This window comes from Salmo salar, chromosome 19, assembly GCF_965601325.2.
Source record: "Salmo salar chromosome 19, fSalSal1, whole genome shotgun sequence".
NCBI lineage: Eukaryota > Metazoa > Chordata > Actinopteri > Salmoniformes > Salmonidae > Salmo > Salmo salar.
The window spans coordinates 15,007,298-15,032,747 of NC_138309.1; the positions used below are offsets into that span (position 1 = coordinate 15,007,298).

The following is a 25,450-nucleotide window of genomic DNA, read 5'->3' on the forward strand; positions in this document are numbered from 1 at the left end:
ACGTTAGCTGAATGTTAGCCCAGAGATCCTCTGTCAAACTGATCTACATTATAAAAAAAGCTCATTTTCTTCTACCTCACCTATACAATTCATCTTTCAGACTAAATGCTTTTCAGCATGGAAGATGGCCTGCATCTATCAGAAGGGACATTTTTAAATACAGATCTGCGAGTTGGACAAGATTTATTACACTCTATTAGAATTACTAGAGGGAGGGGGGAAAGTTTCACCTTCCCAGCCTATTCAATGGGGAAAGGATTTCATTTGACGCCCAAAATACAAGGAAAAGTACACAAATAAGAATACAGAGAGAGCCGGCTATTTTTTATTGCAACCATACTATTGAAGTTGAATTCCTCCATAAGGGGAGGACAGTAGAAAATGTGTAGAGAGTTGCCGTGTGTTTGGCGTGTCAAACTCCTCAGAGCGGAACACCGGCTGTCATGTAACGGCCGTCTTGCTGCAGTGTTACACACACATGACAATATATGATGCGGTGAATGTTATCATACACACTGATGGGGGATAAACACAGCACCATCGTCCTGCCATAGTGATGAACAGACTCACTTAAAAGAAATTGAGGAAACAAAATGGTGTCAAGATGATTGCAGTAGAAATTCTGGGCTTTTGCCCATTCACTCAGTAGAAGAAGACACATACCTCATTATACTGTACAAAAATGTGTATTGGTATATTCAGCAGAATATTTAATATGGCATGTTGTGTTACCATATATTTCCATATAATCCATATGTTTAATCATCCATTCTGAGCAATTATTAGCATATCCTGGTATGCTATAACAGCTAGGGCAAGACCTACACAACACATAAAAAAAAAAAAAAAAGAAACAACCCTTTTTCAGGACCTTGTCTTTCAGAGATAATTCGTAAAAATCCAAATACCATCACAGATCTTTATTGTTAAGGGTTTAAACAATGTTTCCCATGTTTGTTCAATGAACCATAAACAATTAATGAACATGCACCTGTGGAACAGTCGTTAAGACACTAACAGCTTACAGACGGTAGGCAATTAAGGTCACAGATATGAAAACTTAGGACACTAAAGAGGCCTTTCTACTGACTCTGAAAAACACCAAAAGAAAGATGTCCAGGGTCCCTGCTCATCTGTGTGAACGTGCCTTAGGCATGCTGCAAGGTGGCATGAGGACTGCAGATGTGGCCGGGGCAAAAAATTGCAATGTCCGTACTGTGAGACGCCTAAGACAGCGCTACAGGGAGACAGGACGGACAGCTGATCGTCCTCGCAGTGGCAGACCACGTGTAACAACACCTGCACAGGATCAGTACATCCGAACATCACACCTGCGGGACAGGTACAGGATGGCAACAACAACTGCCCAAGTTACACCAGGAATGCACAATCCCTCCATCAGTGCTCAGACTGTACGTAATAGGCTGAGAGAAGCTGGACGGAAGGCTTGTAGGCCTGTTGTAAGGCAGGTCCTCACCAGACATCACCGGCAACAACGTCACCTATGGGCAAAACCCCACCATCGCTGGACCAGACAGGACTGGCAAAAAGTGCTCTTCACTGATGAGTCAAGGTTTTGTCTCACCAGGGGTGATGGTCGGATTCGCGTTTATTGTCGAAGGAATGAGCGTTACACTGAGGCCTGTACTCTGGAGCGAGATCGATTTGGAGGTGGAGGGTCCGTCATGGTCTGGGGCGGTGTGTCACAGCATCATCGGACTGAGCTTGTTGTCATTGCAGGCAATGCGTTACAGGGAAGACATCCTCCTCCCTCATGTGGTACCATTCCTGCAGGCTCATCCTGACATGACCCTCCAGCATGACAATGCCACCAGTCATACTTCTCGTTCTGTGCGTGATTTCCTTCAAGACAGGAATGTCAGTGTTCTACCATGGCCAGCGAAAAGCCCGGATCTCAATCCCATTGAGCACGTCTGGGACCTGTTGGATTGGAGGGTGAGGGCTAGAGCCATTCCCCCCAGAAATGTCCGGGAACTTGCAGGTGCCTTGGTGGAAGAGCGGGGTAACATCTCACAGCAAGAACGGGCAAATCTGGTGCAGTCCATGAGGAGGAGATGCACTGCAGTACTTAAATGCAGCTGGTGGCCACACCAGATACTGACTGTTTCTTTTGATTTTGACCCCCCCTTTGTTCAGGGACACATTATTCAATTTCTGTTAGTCACATGTCTGTGGAAATTGTTCAGTTTATGTCTCAGTTGTTGAATCTTGTTATGTTCATACAAATATTTACACATGTTAAGATTGCTGAAAACAAACGCAGTTGATAGTGAGAGGACGTTTCTTTTTTTGCTGAGTTTATATCCCTCATAATAACAGCTAGATATAACTGCTGTAGCTAGAGCCTACACAACATATATATTCCTCAAAATAACAGCAAGCTATAGTGAGGGAAAAAAGTATTTGATCCCCTGCTGATTTTGTACGTTTGCCCACTGACAAAGAAATGATCAGTCTATAATTTTAATGGTAGGTTTATTTGAACAGTGAGAGACAGAATAACAACAAAAGAATCCAGAAAAGCGCATGTCAAAAATGTTATAAAATGATTTGCATTTTAACCTCTTGGCGTTCCCCTAGGATAGGGGGCGCTACAGCGATTTTCGAAAAAAATGTGTGCCCATTTTAAACGGCCTACTACTCAAACTCAGAAGCTAGGATATGCATATAATTAATACTTGTGGATAGAAAACACCCTAAAGTTTCTAAAACTGTTTGAATGGTGTCTGTGAGTATAACAGAACTCATATGGCAGTCAAAACCCCAAGACAGATCGAAACAGGAAGTGGAATTCTGAATTGCGAACTCAACTTCATCACGTTGCCTATTAATCACACCGTGAGCTATGGTTCATTGAGCACTTCCTATTGCTTCCACTAGATGTCCCCAGTCTTTACAAAGTGATTTGAGTCTCCTACTGTGAATACTGACAGAATGACACGCTGTGGAACGTGGTCACATGGAGAGGGCCATCACCATTATGACGCCGGCGCCCCTGGTTACCCTCCCCTTTCGAAACATTTTGAAACACAATGCAATCGTCCCCCTCGAATCTTATTGGAGCTCTCGTTGAAAAAGGCCCTACAGATTTTTGTTATACAACGTTTGACATGTTTGAACGAACCTAAATAAGAAAAAAATGCATTTTGTTGAAAGAGTAGCCCCGCGCACGTCGGAACTTTTGGTTCAGCCTTCAGAACGCGCTAACAAGAACAAGCTAATGGAACATAAAGGATTAACTTTTTCGAACGAAAATACATTTGTTGTGGACCAGGGATTCCTGGAAGTGCCTAAGGATGAAGATAATCAAAGGTAAGGGATTATTGACAATAGTATACAAGACTAGATTTGATATGCGATTGTTCCAAGATGGCTAGCCTATTGCTATTGCTAGCCTATTGTTCTGAGTATCGCATCCCCTTTTATCGCAAAGTGTGATTACCCAGTAAAGTTATTTTTAAATCTGGCATTACAGGTGCTTTCAAGAGATATTCATCTATAAATCTTAGAATGACAATATTACATTTTCAAAATGTTTTCGAATAGTAATTTAGTAAATTGTAGCGCTGTTTCATTGGATGCATTTGAGGGAAAATAGTTAGTCAACGTTACGCACCGATGTAAAATGCTGTTTTTATATATAAATATGAACTTTATCGAACAAAAGATTGCATCTATTGTGAAACATGATGTCCTAGGTGTGTCATCTGATGAAGATTGTCAAAGGTTAGTGCTACATTTAGCTGTTTTTTGGTTATTTGTGATGCATGTGGTTGGTCGGAAAATGGCTATGTGGCTACTTTTACGATATACTCCTCTAACATAATCTAATGTTTTGCTTTTGCTGTAAAGCCTTTTTGAAATCGGACAACGTGGTTCGATTCAGGAGAGGTGTATCTATAAAACGATATAATTTGAACAAAAAATTGAAAAAAAAAGTATAACATTTTGTAATGCTAATGGCGATATGATTTTTCGCTGGATGTCGAGGCCGCACAGGGGTTAATGAGGGAAATAAGTATTTGACCCCCTCTCAATCAGAAAGATTTCTGGCTCCCAGGTGTCTTTTGTACAGGTAACGAGCTGAGATGAGGAGCACACTCTTAAAGGGAGTGCTCCTAATCTCAGCTTGTTACCTGTATAAAAGACACCTGTCCACAGAAGCAATCAATCAATCAGATTCCAAATCTCCACCATGGCCAAGACCAAAGAGCTCTCCAAGGATGTCAGAGACAAGATTGTAGACCTACACAAGGCTGGAATGGGCTACAAGACCATCGCCAAGCAGCTTGGTGAGAAGGTGACAACAGTTGGTGCGATTATTCGCAAATGGAAGAAACACAAAAGAAGTGTCTGTAATGATCATCTGAAAGAGGGGACCAAGATGCAGCGTGGTAAGTGGTCATAACTTATTATAATGAAACACTTTAAATAAAACAAGAAAATGAAAGCCAACAGTTCTGCCAGGTGAACACACAAGACAGAAAACAACTACCCACAAAACCCCAAAGGAAAACAGGCTGCCTAAATATGGCTCCGAATCAGTGACAACGATGTACATCTGTCCCTGATTGAGAGCCATACCAGGCCAAAACAAAGAAATACAAAAACATAGAAAAAAGGACATAGAATGCCCACCCAAATCACACCCTGACCAAACCTAAATAGAGACATAAAAAGGCTCTCTCAGGTCAGGGCGTGACATTGTCAATCTCCCTCGGCCTGGGGCTCCATGCAAGACCTCACCTCGTGGAGTTGCAATGATCATGAGAATGGTGAGGAATCTGCCCAGAACTACACGGGAGGATCTTGTCAATGATCTCAAGGCAGCTGGGACCATAGTCACCAAGAAAAAAATTGGTAACACACTACACTATGAAGGACTGAAATCCTGCAGCACCCGCAAGGTCCCCCTGCTCAAGAAAGCACATATACATGCCCGTCTGAAGTTTGCCAATGAACATCTGAATGATTCAGAGGACAACTGGGTGAAAGTGTTGTGGTCAGATGAGACCAAAATGGAGCTCTTTGGCATCAACTCAACTCGCCGTGTTTGGAGGAGGAGGAATGCTGCCTATGACCCCAAGAACACCATCCCCACCATCAAACATGGAGGTGGAAACATTATGCTTTGGGGGTGTTTTTCTGCTAAGGGGACAGGACAACTTCACCGCATCAAAGGGACGATGGACGGGGCCATGTACCGTCAAATCTTGGGTGAGAACCTCCTTCCCTCAGCCAGGGCATTGAAAATGGGTCGTGGATGGGTATTCCAGCATGACAATGACCCAAAACACATGGCCAAGGTAACAAAGGAGTTGCTCAAGAAGAAGCACATTAAGGTCCTGGAGTGGCCTAGCCAGTCTCCAGACCTTAATCCCATAGAAAATCTGTGGAGGGAGCTGAAGGTTCGAGTTGCCAAACGTCACCCTCGAAACCTTAATGACTTGGAGAAGATCTGCAAAGAGGAGTGGGACAAAATCCCTCCTGAGGTGTGAGCAAACCTGGTGGCCAACTACAAGAAACATCTGACCTCTGTGATTGCCAACAAGGGTTTTGCCACCAAGTACTAAGTCATGTTTTGCAGAGGGGTCAAATACTTATTTCCCTCATTAAAATGCAAATCATTTTATAAAATTTCTGACATGCGTTTTTCTGGATTTTTTTGTTCTTATTCTGTCTCTCACTGTTCAAATAAACCTACCATTAAAATTATAGACTGATCATTTCTTTGTCAGTGGGCAAACGTACAAAATCAGCAGGGGATCAAATACTTTTTTCCCTCACTGTATAACTGCTGTAGCTAGAGCCTACACAACACCTGCATCCCTCCTAATAACAGCTAGGTATAACTGCTGTAGCTAGGGCCTACACAATGAGCTAAACATACAAATAAAAAATAAAGTATAATTTTTTAGAAAGTACTAATGGGGAAGTGCTTATATCGCCGACCAGTGGCTTCAAAGCTTCTCATTGGCTAACACATAGCATCAGCAATCCAGGGTTTATATACATCTTTGGCATGAATGCACACCATGCAAACTCCCACACACAGAAACACAGAAACACACACAGAAACACAGAAACACAGAAACACACACAGAAACACAGAAACACAGAAACACAGAAACACACACACACACACAGAAACACACACACACACACACACACACACACACACACACACACACACACACACACACACACACACACACACACACACACACACACACACACTTTTCGTAACAGAGGAGGTGGGTGCATCATGTTTCCAGTTCCCCACCCACCCTCCATGAAACACAACAGGAAGGAGACCAATGCAGGAAGGATGCATGGGTGCAATAATGGCTGCCTCCCTCCCTCCCTCCCTCCCTCCCTCCCTCCCTCCCTCCCTCCCTCCCTCCCTCCCTCCCTCCCTCCCAGAACTGAGTCTGCTTCCCAAATTACACCCTATTCCCTTTAAAGTGCGCTACTTTTAACCAGGACCCATAGGGCTCTGGTCAAAAGCAGTTGACTACATAGGGAAATTGGTGCCATTTGCGACGCACACTGGGTCCAGCCCACCAGACTATACAGGCCAGGTTTTAACTGCTAACTCATCCTACAGCTGTGTTCACTGCCAAGCGGAACATCCTCTGTGGATCTGACAACATACTTAAGTGGATAAGTGATTTATAGTTCAAGAATAAGGATCATTCTGACTGTACTACTCTGGGGATTCTTTTCTCAGCATTTGTTGTTTCTGTACGATGAAATCACACACTCAAAACACACACACGCTTGCAAGCACGCTTGACACACATACACACACAAACTCGCATGCCAAGGCACGGATCAATTCCTTCCTAAATATGCAGGCAATCAGGTTTGGCAGAAATATCATCCTATCAAATTAAACTAGTTTGCTCGGAGTCATGCACCCCATTTAATTCAGGCTCTTATCAGTAATTCCTCATGTTTTAATTAACCTTGGTGATTAATTGCTAATCATAACAATACCCTCCTTAGCACTCGACGACACCTTTGGGGATGTGGAGCAGGTTCTAAGGATGTTTCTTTAGCAACAGGTCAACCATAGTACCAGGGGGGAGGAAGAGAGAGAGTCCGCGTCCCAAATGCCATCCTTTACTGTGCACTCCTTTTCACCAGAGCTTGATGGACCCTGGTCAAAAGTAGTGCACTATGAAAGAATAGAGTGCCTTTTGACACGCAAAAAGAGTAACAAAATGGATAATAAAATCCATTTGAGCTGTGAAGAGGTGGAAGTGGGTAGACCGAATCAGTGGAGCAGATTACGATAACAATCAGTCAATCAAGCCTTTACCCCATCTATAAAATCAATAAGACACAGTCAGATAGACACAGTCAGGCAAGAACATCAGCGGAACTCGGTCTACACCGAGTCTCTCACACTCTCTCTTTATCTTAATTACTTGGTTGAGTAGATGTGTATTTCACCATCACGACCGATTATGAATGCGTGTAAAACATGTTCAGTTTCTGCCTGCTTAGGTAGCCCCAACTATGTATTTGTGCATCTGTGCTGCATCGCAAGGTTGGCTAATGGCAGCGCTAGCTGGGTAACCAGTTGTAAAGCTCTGTCGCTCTATCGCCGAGTACTGTGTGTGTGTGTGTGTGTGTGTGTGTGTGTGTGTGTGTGTGTGTGTGTGTGTGTGTGTGTGTGTGTGTGTGTGTGTGTGTGTGTGTGTGTGAGTGCGCACGTGTGGACCACACTGGGTGGTCGTCTGAGCTTGAAACTCATTACAGTGATTTCATGTCATTGTTGGGTGACTCTGGACAGTGTGTGGCGTTTGTGGCCCTCCTGCGATACCCACCTCTGTTTATTCAATAGCAGCCTAATTGAAAATCATAGCAGGTATGGCCTTTTCTCAACGCAATCTAATTACCTGCCCTGGCGACAGTGTCACACAAAAAGACAGGCGTTGTCTTGTAAGCAAGTGGGTTCAAAAAAAAATATCCTAGACGAGGGCTCCCCTACTGGTGCCCTCCAGGTTTGGCCCCCACATATTTTCTGAACAAAAAAATTTATAGAAAAATAATACTAATATATATACATATTATATACTGCTCAAAAAAATAAAGGGAACACTTAAACAACACATCCTAGATCTGAATGAAAGAAATAATCTTATTAAATACTTTTTTCTTTACATAGTTGAATGTGCTGACAACAAAATCACACAAAAATAATCAATGGAAATCCAATGGATATCCAACCCATGGAGGTCTGGATTTGGAGTCACACTCAAAATTAAAGTGGAAAACCACACTACAGGCTGATCCAACTTTGATGTAATGTCCTTAAAACAAGTCAAAATGAGGCTCAGTAGTGTGTGTGGCCTCCACGTGCCTGTATGACCTCCCTACAACGCCTGGGCATGCTCCTGATGAAGTGGCGGATAGCCTCCTGAGGGATCTCCTCCCAGACCTGGACTAAAGCATCCGCCAACTCCTGGACAATCTGTGGTGCAACGTGGCGTTGGTGGATGGAGCAAGACATGATGTCCCAGATGTGCTCAATTGGATTCAGGTCTGGGGAACGGGCGGGCCAGTCCATAGCATCAATGCCTTCCCCTTGCAGGAACTGCTGACACACTCCAGCCACATGAGGTCTAGCATTGTCTTGCATTAGGAGGAACCCAGGGCCAACCGCACCAGCATATGGTCTCACAAGGGGTCTGAGGATCTCATCTCGGTACCTAATGGCAATCAGGCTACCTCTGGCGGGCACATGGAGGGCTGTGCGGCCCCCCAAAGAAATGCCACCCCACACCATGACTGACCCACCGCCAAACCGGTCATGCTGGAGGATGTTGCAGGCAGCAGAACGTTCTCCGCGGCGTCTCCAGACTCTGTCACATGTGCTCAGTGTGAACCTGCTTTCATCTGTGAAGAGCACAGGGCGCCAGTGGCGAATTTGCCAATCTTGGTGTTCTCTGGCAAATGCCAAACGTCCTGCACGGTGTTGGGCTGTAAGCACAACCCCCACCTGTGGACGTCGGGCCCTCATACCACCCTCATGGAGTCTGTTTCTGACCGTTTGAGCAGACACATGCACATTTATGGCCTGCTGGAGGTCATTTAGCAGGGCTCTGGCAGTGCTTCTCCTGCTCCTCCTTGCACAAAGGCAGAGGTAGCGGTCCAGCTGCTGGGTTGTTGCCCTCCTACGGCCTCCTCCACGTCTCCTGATGTACTGGCCTGTCTCCTGGTAGCGCCTCCATGCTCGGGACACTACGCTGACAGACACAGCAAACCTTCTTGCCACAGCTCGCATTGATGTGCCATCCTGGATGAGCTGCACTACCTGAGTCACTTGTGTGGGTTGTAGACTCCGTCTCATGCTACCACTAGAGTGAAAGCACCGCCAGCATTCAAAAGTGACCAAAACATCAGCCAGGAAGCATAGGAACTGAGAAGTGGTCTGTGGTCCCCACCTGCAGAACCACTCCTTTATTGGGGGTGTCTTGCTAATTGCCTATAATTTCCACCTGTTGTCTATTCCATTTGCACAACAGCATGTGAAATTTATTGTCAATCAGTGTTGCTTCCTAAGTGGACAGTTTGATTTCACAGAAGTGTGATTGACTTGGAGTTACCTTGTGTTGTTTAAGTGTTCCCTTTATTTTTTTGAGCAGTGTATATTATTATAATATTATTATAATAATAATATATTATTATACACAGTCAAACGTTTGGACACACCTACTCATTCCAGGGTTTTTCTTTATTTTTACTATTTTCTATATTGTAGAATAATAGTGAAGACATCAAAACTATGAAAAAGCGCATATGGTAACCAAAAAAAGTGTTAAACATATCAACGTATATTTTATATTTGAGATTCATCCTTTGCCTTGATGACAGCTTTGCAGACTCTTGGCATTCTCTCAAACAGCTTCATGAGGTAGTCACCTGGAATGCATTTCAATTAACAGGTGTGCTTTGTTAAAAGTTAATTTGTGGAATTTCTTTCCTTCTTCCTTCGTTTGAGACATTCAGTAGTGTTGTGACAAGGTAGGGGTGGTATACAGAAGATAGCCCTATTTGGTAAAAGACGAAGTCCATATTACGGCAAATAAGCAAAGAGAAACGACCGTCCATTACCTTTAGACATGAAGGTCAGTCAATCCGGAGAATTTCAAGAACTTTGAAAGTTTCTTCAAGAGCAGTCGCAAAAATCATCAAGTGCTATGATGAAACTGCCTCTCATGAGGACCGCCAAAGGAAAGGAAGACCCAGAGTTACCTCCGCTGCAGAGGATAAGTTTAGACCGGTGGAAATCCAAATTTGAGATTTCTGGTTCCAACAGACGTGTCTTTGTGAGACACAGGGTAGGTGAACGGATGATCTCTGCATGTGTGGTTCCCACCGTGAAGCATGGAGGAGGATGTGTGCTGTTGTGGGGTGCTTTGCTGGTGACACTGTCTGTGATTTATTTGGATTTCATGGCACACTTAACCAGCATGGCTACCACAGCCTTCTGCAGTGACATGCCATCCCATCTGGTTTGCGCTTAGTGGAACTATCATTTGTTTTTCAACAGGACAATGACCCAAAACACACCTCCAGGCTGTGTAAGGGCTATTTGACCAAGAAGGAGAGTGATGGAGTGCTGCATCAGATGACCTGGCCTCCACAATCACCCAACCTCAACCCAATTGAGATGGTTTGGGATAAGTTGGACCGTAGAGTGAAGGAAAAGCAGCCAACAAGTGCTCAGCATATGTGGGAACTCCTTCAAGACTGTTAGAAAAGCATTCCAGGTGATGCTGGTTGAGAGAATGCCAAGAGTGTGCAAAGCTGTCATCAAGGCCAAGAGTGGCTACTTTGAAGAATCTAACATCTAAAATATATTTTGATTTGTTTAACACATTTTTCGTTACTACATGATTCTATATGTGTTATTTCATAGTTGTGATGTCTTCACTATTATTCTATAATGTAGAAAATAGTAAAAATAATGAAAAACCCTTGAATGAGTAGGTGTGTCCAAACTTTTGACTGGTACTGTGTATATATATAGTTGGACATAAAAGACTAACAACACCAGGAAATCAGCATCAAGTGATTTACATTTTTTTTAATCTGTTCCCAAGTATTCCCAATAATAGAGAGACAAGTGATCGAATTCAAATGTAAGCAAGGTTTGAAATTATGTTTTAGTCAAATATTATATCTGTTTTTGCTTCTTGAGGTCAATTTTCAGTCTACACATTATTTCTAATTATGTTCCAACCCCCTGACAAGGTTCTGTAAACACTCACATACAGGCAGACACACAGGCACGCTAACATGCACAGACACGCACACACACACAAGACCCTCAAAACCCAAGTACATTGAGTTCTCATCACCGGCACTCATCTAAATTAGAGCCTCACACAAGGCATATTTTGTGTAGATGATGATGAGCAAAACAATGTGATGAGTGTCGTCTTAAGTCCTACTCCAAATGTGCTAAACAATGATAAGTAAGACAGTCCTATCCAAACAGGACCACTGTCTTCGCTCGTATAATGAGAAATCTCCAGGAGAAAGGGGAGATCCAGGTGTACCATCAACGTAATGGTTTGTGATTGTTCGCCAGGCTTTCTGTCTGTCTGTCTGACTCTGTTTAATGCAGCTCAAGGATAACATCCTCACGCTGTTGTTAAAGCAATAATGTAGACAACATTCAACACAAACTCTTCAGAGAAACAGTCAATTTGAGGATATTTGTAAGAGTTGATAAAAACTATAACAGTGGACTGTGCTGTCAAAGAGTCTACTCATATGGCAAAACTCTGGTTCCATTCAGAGTAAAGGTATTATTATTGTGTATCAATAGCAAGACTACTGGGATGGCGGTTAGTCAATGGTCACATGGCACCTTTACTTACTGTAGAACATGTTTGTAAAGCACACCCAACACATTGTTGTGATGTTCAATGCACTTTCAATAAAGTTTGACTATGATTGATACCTTTGGGGTCGCTCAGCATGGATCCGAAGGCACTGATGATGTAATCGGCCTTGAGGCGTATGATCTGATCCTCGTCCTCCATCCAATCACCTTCGTCTGTCAGCTCCGTACGACAGAACTCCATTCCTGCCACGCGACCTGCCTTCATGATGACCTCACGAGGGGACAGGAAGGGCATGAACTCACACTTCTCTTCCTTGGCCAGCTCCATCTATATGTATGGGAAATATAGAGCTCAGGGGTCAATGGTGATGGGTCATCGACAGGTTACATCTTGAAATTGTGGCTTGAATTGTGTTGAATTATTTTATGTATCAAAGATTATAATTTTTTTATCACAATATTTCTCGTCAAATGCAAAGTCATTTTAATCTAAAACTGGACAAAAATATGTTTAATTATCAAGCCCAAGGTACAACTTTTTTATTCCCTTGGTTTGTCAGGACTGGAAAATATATTTTGTAGTCTCACACATTACAACGGCACACAATAGAAGACACTAGGAAGTTTTCCTGCTTTGTTCAAAGACCTTCAATTTCATACGGATTAATGAAAAAAAGCCCCATCTACAACAAAGTCATTGAAATTACGTTTCCAGTCCTGAGATGTGCACAAAAGGGAAGGGGGGTGGGTTGCTTCTATAATAGCTTCCCTTTCTCCCACAGTTTTCAGAAATTGTCTCAGTTGACATCAATGCTCATGCTTCACACAATATTGAACTTTTTTCAATGTGATGTGAAGGTTACTGACGCCTACAAGAGGCCTAAACTTAATATACCTTATAAACAAACTTAATTAGTGTGAGGCGATGCTAGCAGCTTAACTGTCTGCTTCTGCGGGGAAAAGCAAACAGCTGTTGATAATCACCTTACTTTTCTCATTTCGTTAGGGTTATTTTTGGCGTTACTATGGCAGCAAGAGGTGTGCTCTGACACGACGCATGACTAAAGATGCCGTTGGACGATGATTCTAGAATGAACTGTGCTGTCAAGCTCAACTCTCAACTAGAATAGCATTGACAGAAAGACACCTTGAACTTTTCATCACACTCGCAATCATAACTAATATACGGTAGTTGAAGAATGCATCTTAACTTCAAGTGCTACTTTTACTGATGGTCTAACACATCAAAAGTTGATAAGAATCAAGACTGAAGGGAGTATACGAGTCAATGTCATGCTTCAAATGCAGGGATATCTTTTGAAGGAACAGTGAAAATAGCAACAGCACTGCCTATGATATCCTTCCTCTCGCCTTTGTGGCAGCGCTACTAGAAAGGGACAGATGCCAGTGAGTCCGTCTGGGGCTCACGGCAGTGTGTGTGTGCAGGCGGAGAGCTTTTGACAGTTATCGCCCTCCAGAACCTAAGACAGGCCTTTGTAATAAACCAGAAAAAAAGCGGCTTAAAAAACATGTCAGCAGGGCCAAGGAGAGGACACTCACACAGACAGCTTAATAAAGACAGCGTCCTCTCTCCTCTTCACTAGCCTTCTCCCTAACACTAACTCTCTGTCTATCTTTCTCCCTCAGTCATTCTCTCTCTCTCCATCTTTCTCAAACAAGTTAAGCATCTGGTACACTGGTAACATTTAGCGATCTCTCTCTGTCAACGTCTTTTCTTTTATCCTTTCGTTCCTTTGCTCTCCTTTCTTCTTGTTTGTCTCTACCTCCTCGGGGACAGCCCTGATGTTGGTGAAACCTTTCCTAAACACCACGTAGACCCGCTTGGCACCGCAGCGCAGGGAAGAAGTGGCACAGTCGAAAGCTGTGTCTCCTGAACCCAGAACAATCACCGTGCCACGCAGCTCTGGCAGGGAAGACTTGCAGCTACACATTCCTAAAAGCGGGAGAAGAGAAAAGGAGTTACAATCTGATCATTTATTGTGTTGATTTTGAGATTATATATACAGTACCAGTCAAAAGTTTGGACATATCTACTCATTCTACAATGTAGAATTATAGCGAAAACAACATAACTATTAAATAACACATACGGAATCATCTAATAACCAAAAAAGGGTTAAACAAATCAAAATATATATTTTATATTTGAGATTCTTCAAAGTAACCGTCCTTTGCCTTGATGACAGCTTTGCAGACTCTTGGCATTCTCTCAAACAGCTTCATGAGGTAGTCACCTGGAATGCATTTCAATTAACAGGTGTGCCTTGTTAAAAGTTAATTTGTGGAATTTCTTTCCTTCTTCCTTCGTTTGAGACATTCAGTAGTGTTGTGACAAGGTAGGGGTGGTATACAGAAGATAGCCCTATTTGGTAAAAGACCAAGTCCATATTATGGCAAGAACAGCTCAAATAAGCAAAGAGAAACGACAGTCCATTACCTTAAGACATGAAGGTCAGTCAATCCGGAGAATTTCAAGAACTTTGAAAGTTTCTTCAAGAGCAGTCGCAAAAACCATCAAGCGCAATGATGAAACTGGCTCTCATGAGGACCGCCAAAGGAAAGGAAGACCCAGAGTTACCTCTGCTGCAGAGGGTAAGTTCATTAGAGTTACCAGCCTCAGAAATAGCCCAAATAAATGCTTCACAGAGTTCAAGTAACAGACACATCTCAACATCAACTGTTCAGAGAAGACTGTGAATCAGGCTTTCATGGTCGAATTGCTGCAAAGAAACCACTACTAAAGGACACCAATAAAAAGAAGAGACTTGCTTGGGCCAAGAAACACGACCAATGGACATTAGATCAGTGGAAATCTGTCCTTTGGTCTGATGAGTCCAAATTTTAGATTTTTGGTTCCAACAGACGTGTCTTTGTGAGACGCAGAGTAGGTGAATGGATGATCTCCACATGTGTGGTTACCACCGTGAAGCATGGGTGTGATGAGGAGGTGTGATGGCATCGGAGTGCTTTGCTGGTGACACTGTCTGTGATTTATTTAGAATTCAGGGCACACTTAACCAGCATGGCTACCACAGCATTCTGCAGCGATACGCCATCCGATCTGGTTTGCGCTTAGTAGGACTATCATTTGTTTTTCAACAGGACAATGACCCAACACACTTCCAGGCTGTGTAAGGGCTATTTGACCAAGAAGGAGAGTGATGGAGTGCTGCATCAGGTGACCTGGCCTCCACAATCACCCGACCTCAACCCAATTGAGACGGTTTGGGATAAATTGGACAGCATAGTAAAGGAAAAGCAGCAAACAAGTGGTCAGCCTATGGGGGAACTACTTCAAGACTGTTAAAAAAGCACTCAGGTGAAGCTGTTTGAGAGAATGCCAAGAGTGTGCAAAGCTGTCATCAAGGCCAAGAGTAAATATATTTTGATTTGTTTAATACTTTTTTGGTTACTACATTATTCCATATGTCTTATTTCACAGTTTGATGTCTTAACTAGTATTCTATAATGTAGAACATAGTAAAAATAAAGAAAAACCCTTGAATGAGTAGGTGTGTCCAAACTTTTGACTAGTACTGTATGTCTAAGTGTTTAATTCCTTGTGGGAAAACTACACTGAACAAAAACATAAAATGCACTTGTTATTAAGATTTTACTGAGTTACAGATCATAAAAGGAAATCAGTCAATTGAAATACATTAATTGACTCTGAATACAGATATACATCTGCTGGTCACAGATACTGTAAGTAAAAAAATGGTAGTGGATCAAAAACCAGTCAGTATCTGTTTTTTGTGTATCATGCAGCACAACACATCTCCTTCGCATAGAGTTGATCAGGCTGTTGATTGTGGAATGTTATCCCACTCCTCTTCAATGGCTGTGAGAAGTTGCTGAATATTGGCGAGAACTGGAACACACTTTCGTACAAGTCGATCCAGAGCATCCCAAACATGCTCAATGGGTGACATGTCTGGTGAGTATCCTTGCGACATGGGGCTGTGCATTATCATGCTGAAACATGAGGTGATGGCGGCGGATGAATGACACGACAATGGGCCTCATGATCCTGTTATGGTAACTCTGTGCACTCAAATTGCCATCGCAATTGTGTTTGTTGTCCGTAGCTTATTTCAGCCCATACCATAACCCCACCGCCAACATGGGGTACTATGTTCACAACATCAGTAAAACGCTCGCCCATACTACGCCATACATGCTGTCTGCCATCTGCTCTGTACAATTCATACTGGTATTCATCCAGTGTGCCAGTGGCCATCGAAGGTAAGCATTTGCCCACTGAAGTTTGTTACGATGCTAAACTGCAGTCAGGTCAAGACCCATGTGAGGAGGCTGGTGGCTGGTCTCAGATGATCCCGCAGACGAAGAAGCCAGATGTGGAGTTCCTGGGCTAGCGCGGTTACACATGGTCTGCGGTTGTGAGATCGGTTGGAAGTACTGCCATACTCTCTAAAACATCGTTGGAGATGGCTTATGGTAGAGAAATTAACATTAAATTCTATGACAACAACTCTGGTGGAGATTCCTGCAGTCAGCATGCCTATTGCACATCCCCTCAAAACTTGAGACATCTGTGGCACTGTGTTGTGACAAAACTGCACATTTTAGAGTGGCCTTTTATTTTCCCCAGCACAAGGTGCACCTGTGTAATGACCATGCTGTTTAATCAGCTTCTTGATATGCCAGACCTGTCAGGTTGATGGATTATCTTGGTAAAGGAGAAATGCAACAAATGTGTGCACAACATTTGTGAGAAATAAGCTTTTTGTGTGTATGAAAAATTTGGGGATCTTTTATTTTAGCTTAGGAAACATGCCTTTACATATATTTTTCAGTATAAATGAAATCTTTAAAAAAAGAAACAATTTAGTTGGAGCTGTCACTGCTTGTTCTATTGGCTGCAGTGTTTACCTGTTTTGCTGGCTTTGGAGACCAAAGGTAGGAAATCCTTTGAGGTGTAAAAGCCTTGGTCGATCGACAGCTCCTCAAATATTTTATGTCTGTTAGCCTGTGGAAGACCTGGTGACAAAACGACACAGAAGTAAAGCAACGTAGTTGAGAATAGTTTTATAGCAACAAATTAAAAATTGGCACAGACAGAATTATGTAAATTCCTGAAAGTTTAAAGCCCTTACAGAAAAAACACATGACTTTAATGTGATCACATATGATATTATGTGAAGTTAATGTGATAACATGTGACAGCATGTAAAAGCAACATGTGATAACATGAAACTACACATGTGAAAACATGATCTCATTCGAAATAAATGTGACAACATGGGGATGGAAAATGTCAACATTTTTCACGTGAAAACGCAATTACACATGTGAGAGTTAGATTTTCACATACGAAAAACTTTCACATGTGAATCTGCAATTCCATATGCGAGGTGAAAATATGTTATTCTCCTCAACATAATGAACTCTAAATGTAACACTTTTTTGGGAATGAAATTATATGGGGGTTTTAAAGTAAGTGGTACGCTGTTCCGATAAAATTGTGTCAAACAAATCTTTAACCAATGACAATATGATTCCATTTGACATTGTCACTTAGCACGGACTTTTCAAAATGACCCCAGCTGGGATTTGAACTCAACCGCTCATCTTTCTGCTGTTCTGACTATACTGTCATCATTGATTTCCTTTACTTATTTCCGCAATTTGAGGGTTTTCTGTGTAGTTGTCGAATGTTGGTGGGGAATATTATTCTGTTTTAATGTTACCCCTGAATCACTGTGATGAATATACATGTGTATTTTTAACAAAGTTGATATTTACTTTACTTAAGTCCAACTATTCTTTTCTCTCACTCCTCGTCTACTGGTGACACTTTCTACAATCCTATGGAAGACAGAGCTCTCTATTTATTTATTTTTTATTTTAAACTTTAGTTAAGAACAAATTCTTATTTACAATGACGGCCTACACCGGCCAAACACGGGCGACGCTGGGCCAATTGTCTCCGCCCTGTGGGACTCCCAATCACGGCCGATTGTGATACAGCCTGGACTTGAACCAGGGTGTCTGTATTGAGAGGCAGTGCCGTAGACCGCTGCGCCACATGGGAGCCCCGCTACTGTCATGTCAATCCAGTGAAAAACTACACTGGACTGAAATGGTTTTGTATTGGTTCCATTGTGTTGAGTACTGAGTTCTAAACCTTGACCTACAATTATCACTGTGATATATTTTACAGGGACAATACTTTAATCTATGCCTTAGAAATACCTGACAAAGCCTCTATTTTACCACAAGCAATCTTGTCACATTGATATGAACAAGGCTCAGATCTAACACAATAGTAGAAACTGAGACTTGCTGGCTGCGTTTAAACATATATTTTCCCACTAATTGGTCTTTTGACGAATCAGATCAGCTCTTTTGTCCAAAATTGGGCAAAATAACAGAATTGGGCTGCTTGTGTAAATGCAGCCACTGAGAAGAATTGGAAAGTTACACACTCTGAAATAATATAGCAATAACCTTTTTGGTGCAATATTGTAACATTAACTATATCAGTATGTTGGTATATATTTATATTAACCAACTTGTTAAAATGCATGGCTCCTAATGGGGATATTACTGTATATCACGGCTGAGGGCTCATTAAATATGGATATGAATTGCTGAGTAATGGTGACTGGGAGGGTAAATTGTGACACATAGCAGAGTAGTTTTATAACAGTGTTTAAAAATGTAAGGTTACAGTATATGAAACAATGGGCACATTCCACTAAGAAAGACAAGTGAGTAGTGTCCCTCATTTCTAGGAGAAGGCTTTTATGTTAAAACATTTGGGGCAGCCAATTCTGCAGCAGTAGTAATCCAAAGAAATTAGACTCTGGGAACTGCTCGAATACTACAAACATACAGTATCTCTATAAAAAGTTAAACTACAGAAATAAAACATATTTGGATTAACAGTATATGTGGCAAACAAACAAAATAGCATTTGTGATCAACACAAACAAAATACTATAGCACCATTATTGAAACCACTATATGCAGCTAAACAACAACAGGGACGTGAAGTTACAGGACATTACCTTTAAACCTATTCATCTGGGTTTAAACTGACCCTCTCCAAACCCCTCCCTGCAGTGTTACTCTACCTGACTATACAGTCCTTTTTGTAAGTATTCAGACCCCTTGACGTTTTCCAATACTTAACAGCCATATTCTAAAATGTATTTCAAAAAATAATAATTCTCAGCAATCTATACACAATACCCCATAAGGACAAATTAAAAACAGGTTTGTAGAACATTTACATAAGTATTCAGACCTTAACTCAGTACTTTGTTGAAGCAACTTTGGCAGCGATTACAGCCTCAAGTCTTCTTGGGCACACCTGTATTTGGGGAGTTTCTCCCATTCTTCTCTGCAGATCCTCTCAAGCTCCGTCAGGTTGGATGGGGATCAGTCGCTGACAGCTATTTTTAGGTCTCTCCAGAAATGTTAGATCGGGTTCAAGTCCGGACTCTGGCTGGGCCACTCAATAGAAATTCAGAGACTTGTCCCGAAACCACTCCTGCATTGACTTGGCTGTCTGCTTAGGGTCGTTGTCCTATTGGAAGGTGAACCTTCGCCCCAGTCTGAGGTCCTGAGTGCTCTGGAGCATGCTTTCATCAAGGATCTCTCTGTACATTGCTACGTTCATCTTTCCCTCGATCCTGACTAGAGGTCGACCGATTATGATTTTTCAATGCCGATACCGATTATTGGAGGACCAAAAACCCCTGCTACCGATTAATCGGCCGATTTAAAAAAAAAATATATATTTTTTTTTTTATATGTATTTATAATAATGATAATTGCAACAATACAGAATGAACACTTATTTTAACTTAATATAATACATCAATAAAATCAATTTAGCCTGAAATAAATAATGAAACAGGTTCAATTTGGTTTAAATAATGCAAAACAAAATGTTGGAGAAGAAAGTAAAAGTGCAATATGTGCCATGTAAAAAAGCTAAGGTTTAAGTTCCTTGCTCAGAACATGGGAACATATGAAAGCTGGTGGTTCCTTTTAACATGAGTCTTCAATATTCCCAGGTAAATTTTAGGTTGTAGTTATTATAGGAATTATAGGACTATTTCTCTCTATACGATTTGTATTTCATATACCTTTGACTATTGGATGTTCTTATAGGCACTTTAGTATTGCCAGTGTAACAGTATAGCTTCCGTCCCTCTCCTCGCTCCTACCTGGGCTTGAACCAGGAACACATCGACAACAGCCACCCTCGAAGCACCGTTACCCATGTAGAGCAAGGGGAACCACTACTCCAAGTCTCAGAGCGTGTGACGTTTGAAACGCTATTAGCGCGCACCCGGCTAACTAGCTAGCCATTTCACATCGGTTACACCAGCCTAATCTTGGGAGTTGACAGGCTTGAAGGGGTGGGTATAATTTGTGGAATGTTCCAACAGGAATCTGTTCCAAAAAACGTAAAGTAAAAGGTTGCCAACCAACAACGCATACAAAGTAGCAACGCATACAAACCTAGCTAACTAGCTGCCGAATAGGCATCAACTCACCACGTAGCTTATTCTTAATGTTTGTCTATAGGCAACCAGAGTGAGGACAGACATTTTTCGGAATAAACGTGATGAGTGAAAAACGCAATGAAATAGACCACTCACTACCCGGTATCTTATTCTGCCGCTATACAACTTTGTATGCGTTGTTTTTTGGCAACCTTGTTATTTACGAAGTTTTTGGAATAGATTCCTGTTGGAACGTTCCACAAATTATACCCACCCGGTTTGAAGTCATAAACAGCTTTTAACACTGCTGCTGGCAAAACACAGGAAAGTGCTGTCTGAATGAATGCTTACGAGTTATGTTATGTCAATGTTATGTCAATGTTATGTCATAATTACGTAAAATTCTGGCAAATTAGTTCGCAACGAGCCAGGCGGCCCAAACTGTTGCATATACCCTGACTCTGCGTGCAATGAACGCTAGAGATGTGACAATTTCATGTTAGCAGGCAATATTAACTAAATATGCAGGTTTAAAAATATATACTTGTTTATTGATTTTAAAGAAAGGCATTGATGTTTATGGTTAGGTACATTGGTGCAACGACAGTGCTATTTTCGCAAATGCGCTTGTTAAATCAACACCCGTTTGGCGAAAGAGGCTATGATTCAATGATAAATTAACAGGCACCGCATCGATTATATGCAACGCAGGACACGTTAGATAAACTAGTAATATCATCAACCATGTGTAGTTAATTAGTGATTATGTTAAGATTGATCGTTTTTTTATAAGATAAGTTTAATGCTAGCTAGCAACTTACCTTGGCTTCTTGCTGCCCTTGCGTAACAGGTAGTCAGCCTGCCATGCAGGCTCATCGTGTGTTGGGTTGGATTAGTAACCGGAAGGTTGCAAAAACAAATCCCCGAATCCCCCCTAAACAAGGCAGTTAACCCCCGTTCCTAGGCCGTCATTGAAAATAAGAATGTGTTCTTAATCTGACTTGCCTAGTTAAATAAAGGTGTAAAAAAATAAAAAAATAAAAAATGCCCCCCCCCCCCCCCCAAAAAATAACAAAAAAATCAAAAAAATCGGTGGCCAAAAATACTGATTACCGATTGTTATGAAAACTTGAAATCTGCCCTAATTAATCGGCCATTCCGATTAATCGGTCGACCTCTAATCCTGACTAGTCTCCCAGTCCATGCCGCTGAAAAACATGCCCACAGCATGATGCTGCCACCACCATGCTTCACCGTAGGGATGGTGCCCAAATTCCTCCAGATGTGACGCTTGGTATTAAGGCCAAAGAGTTGTTTCTCATGGTCAGAGAGTCCTTCAGGTGCCTTTTGTCAAACTTCAAGCAAGCTGTCATGTGCCTTCTCTGAGGAGTGCTGGAGTGCTACAGAGATGGTTGCCCTTCTGGAAGATTCTCCCATCTCCACTGAAAGAGTGACCATCGGGTTCTTGGTCACCTCCCTGGCCCTTCTCCCCCATTTGCTCAGTTAGGGAGAGTCTTGGTGGTTCCAAACTTCTTCTATTGAAGTATGATGGAGGCCACCGTTTCCTTGGGGACCTTCAACGCTGCAAAAATGTTTTGGCACCCTTCCCCAGATCTGTGCCTCAACACAATCCTGTCTCGGGGCTCTACGGACATGACTGACCCACCGCCAAACCGGTCATGCTGGAGGATCTTGCAGGCAGCAGAACGTTCTCCACGGCGTCTCCAGACTCTGTCACATGTGCTCAGTGTGAACCTGCTTTCATCTGTGAAGAGCACAGGGCGCCAGTGGCGAATTTGCCAATCTTGGTGTTCTCTGGCAAATGCCAAACGTCCTGCACGGTGTTGGGCTGTAAGCACAACCCCCACCTGTGGATGTCGGGCCCTCATACCACCCTCATGGAGTCTGTTTCTGACCGTTTGAGCAGACACATGCACATTTGTGGCCTGCTGGAGGTCATTTTGCAGGGCTCTGGCAGTGCTCCTCCTGCTCCTCCTTGCACAAAGGCGGAGGTAGCAGTCCTGCTGCTGCGTTGTTGCCCTCCTACGGCCTCCTCCACGTCTCCTGATGTACTGGCCTGTCTCCTGGTAGCGCCTCCATGCTCTGGACACTACGCTGACAGACACAGCAAACCTTCTTGCCACAGCTCGCATTGATGTGCCATCCTGGATGAGCTGCACTACCTGAGCCACTTGTGTGGGTTGTAGACTCCGTCTCATGCTACCACTAGAGTGAAAGCACTGCCAGCATTCAAAAGTGACCAAAACATCAGCCGTGGTCTGTGGTCCCCACCTGCAGAACCACTGCTTTATTGGGGGTGTCTTGCTAATTGCCTATAATTTCCACCTGTTGTCTATTCCATTTGCACAACAGCATGTGAAATTTATTGTCAATCAGTGTTGCTTCCTAAGTGGACAGTTTGATTTCACAGAAGTGTGATTAACTTGGAGTTACATTGTGTTGTTTAAGTGTTCCCTTTATTTTTTTGAGCAGTATACATTTGCTAAAATTTCTAAAAACCTATTTTCACTTTGTCATTATGGGGTTTGTGTGTAGATTGATGATCTGAATACTTTTCAAATGCACTGTATAGTCATCATTAGTATTCAATACCAAATCAAAGCACGTGAACAAAAAACCCTTGCAGTAGACGATCATGACAAAGTGGATTGTAAGTAATGTGGCTCCATTTGCCATGTATTTCATCTAATTTCCCTTCTCCTCTATCGGTTTCTCTCTTACTCTCTCACTCCCTCGGCAGGCCATCCATGTACAGTGGAGTGAACCCTACCCCTTTTTTCATATTAAGAATATGATATAGAATACATCCTCTGTTGCAGATGTTTTTCATTCGCCGCCGGGGCCTCCTCTCATTAATCAAACCTTATCAGTTGCCATCCGACTAGAGAAAGAGAAAAAGAGGGACAGAGAGAGGGGGACACAGAGGGAGAGAGAGAGCATGAGACAGAAAGTGAGAGGGAGGTGGAGAGAGAGATAGAGAGGGAGATGGAGAGAAAGAAAAATACAAAAAAGGAAGGGACAAGGGGGAGAAGGAGGAGTAGGAGGAGGGGAGTGCACATTCACTCCCTGACCTCGTTCACCCTTATGATGATCAAGCACCGAGGACAGATTGTTAAATAATGCAGCGGCACACTAAGTACATTAAGATTTAACATAAATCAAGACCTCTGAAGCCATAACTGCCCTCTGTACTGGGATCCATTAACCTTGTCACTGGGAGAAAGGGACACATCCAGAGGGAGAATATGGACACCTCCGCCACACCTTATGGAAGCCACTGGTACTCACATAGATAAGCCTTATGCTGGACTCATAGTGAGACATAATAATTCACACGCAGTAAAGGGTACCATTTCAAAAGATAAATTGGTAGTGCTACACATTTGTTGTGGAAGAGATGAGTTTCTATATAAATATATACATTCAATCAATTGTTATTAATTATGTCAAGTTTTCCTTCTGGTGCGAATTCATTGACACAACTTGACGTTGACTTTCTGATCGAAAATCAGCCCCGATCGGCATCGTCCTGTCTACTATCCAACAACATCAGCTATTGATTTTCCAATGTTTTAAAATCAAAAGCTGTCTTTAAAAATGATCAGAACCCTTTTAAACCATTCAAAACTACTTCTATCACTTTCCCTGCTTGTTCTTTGCTTTACATCAACTTATTTCTTCCACCCCTCTTTTCAAGATGTGCCAATCCAATCAATGGACGGTCCGTTCATCTGTCCTTCCAGCCTTTCAGAAATATGCGGAAACAGCTGCTGTCTTTAAAAACACCAAAGAAGGGATGGAATTTTCCGTACACCACAGAAATCAAAGGAGAACCAAGACAATTGAGCCTCACCACCACAGATCACATTGTAGAGCGGAGGATAAAGGGTTAATCCACTGTTTAAACCAAATGAACCTTTGAGCTGGCTTCCTAAGCTTATAGCTCAGAAACAATGCCCTTATCTCTCTCCCTCAACCTGCCTTCCGTTCAGCATACTGCCAGCGAAAAATTAGCATGTCAATCATGTCGGAGGATGACATTTAAAAAGCCTGTAAAGGACTAGTATGAAATCACAGAAATTAATTGCAAACACACTTCCGCTTGAATTTTTCATAGGGAATTGAAATTCCTTTACATCCCTTTGTGAGGAAAAGGAGAAAAAAAAATGGTTTTAAATAAACGACTCTCCGTAATTAGGGAGTCCACTATCAAATGACTCTGAGCATTTTGAAACAATGAATTATAGGAGTCTTTTTTATTCTGTCTTAGTTCAGTAAAACCAAACAAACAGACAGACAGACAGACAGCTTCAAGGAACGTTTGAGTTCCCCAGATCCACACAGCTACAAGATAGCTACATTTATTTGCCTGCTATAGAAAAAATAAAAACAATATTATTACTCCCTTAACGCGTTTCTTTCATTTTGGCATATATTTGTTTCTGCAGAAGAAGTCTTCAGTTAAGGCAAGTCATCACTATGTAACGGAGTGCTTCTTTGATTCTAATGAGAAACGGGAGCATTTGAATGAAGCTCAGCCAGAAAGATAACAGGTTCATAGAGGTATTAAGTGTTTGAGAAAGACAGAGAGAGTTAACATTTAATGTTAACTCTCTGTCTTTCTCAAACACTGCAACAACTGACGTACAGCCACAGAAGAAAGTAAATCCTCCACCAATTGTTTCAACATTCCATAAACTAATGGACCAGCTAGACTCTGAAAGGTACAAATAGACAAGCAAATGAGACTGAAATAGCAAAAGGAGACCAGACCGTCTATTTTGAAAGGTTGTAGCAGATATTCAATTGATTCTACAGGTCACGGGTCACGATGGATTTCATTTGCAGATATATGAGTGGGTAAAAGAGGGAGAGCACAGACTGTAAAAAGCCCTCGGACCCTGACGAGGGAGTGTGTGTGTGTGTGTGTGCGTACCTGCGCACATTTATGCGTGCGTGTCGGGGCGTGTGTGCGGGCTTGAGTGTGTCTGTGTGCGTGTGAGGGTTGACATCAGGTTAGCATTCCGTGCCAGTGGTG

At 42.4% G+C, this 25,450-nt stretch overlaps 1 protein-coding gene across 4 annotated transcripts in view; it reads right to left on the reverse strand.

Annotated features, from left to right (window-relative positions):
• The window catches only part of LOC106578501 (dihydropyrimidine dehydrogenase [NADP(+)]), a 211,170-nt gene that overhangs the window by 111,740 nt on the left and 73,980 nt on the right, over positions 1-25,450 (reverse strand). For all 4 annotated transcript variants that reach the window (XR_014381606.1, XM_045702118.2, XM_082965642.1 and 1 more), the window contains 3 exons: positions 16,802-16,909; positions 13,672-13,841; positions 12,005-12,215 (listed from right to left, as the gene is read on the reverse strand). Coding sequence is in view for 3 of the 4 variants with exons in the window: in XM_045702118.2 (XP_045558074.1) it covers positions 12,005-12,215; positions 13,672-13,841; positions 16,802-16,909 (489 nt within the window). In the remaining variant the exon portion in view is untranslated. The remainder of the gene's footprint in view (positions 1-12,004; positions 12,216-13,671; positions 13,842-16,801; positions 16,910-25,450) is intronic.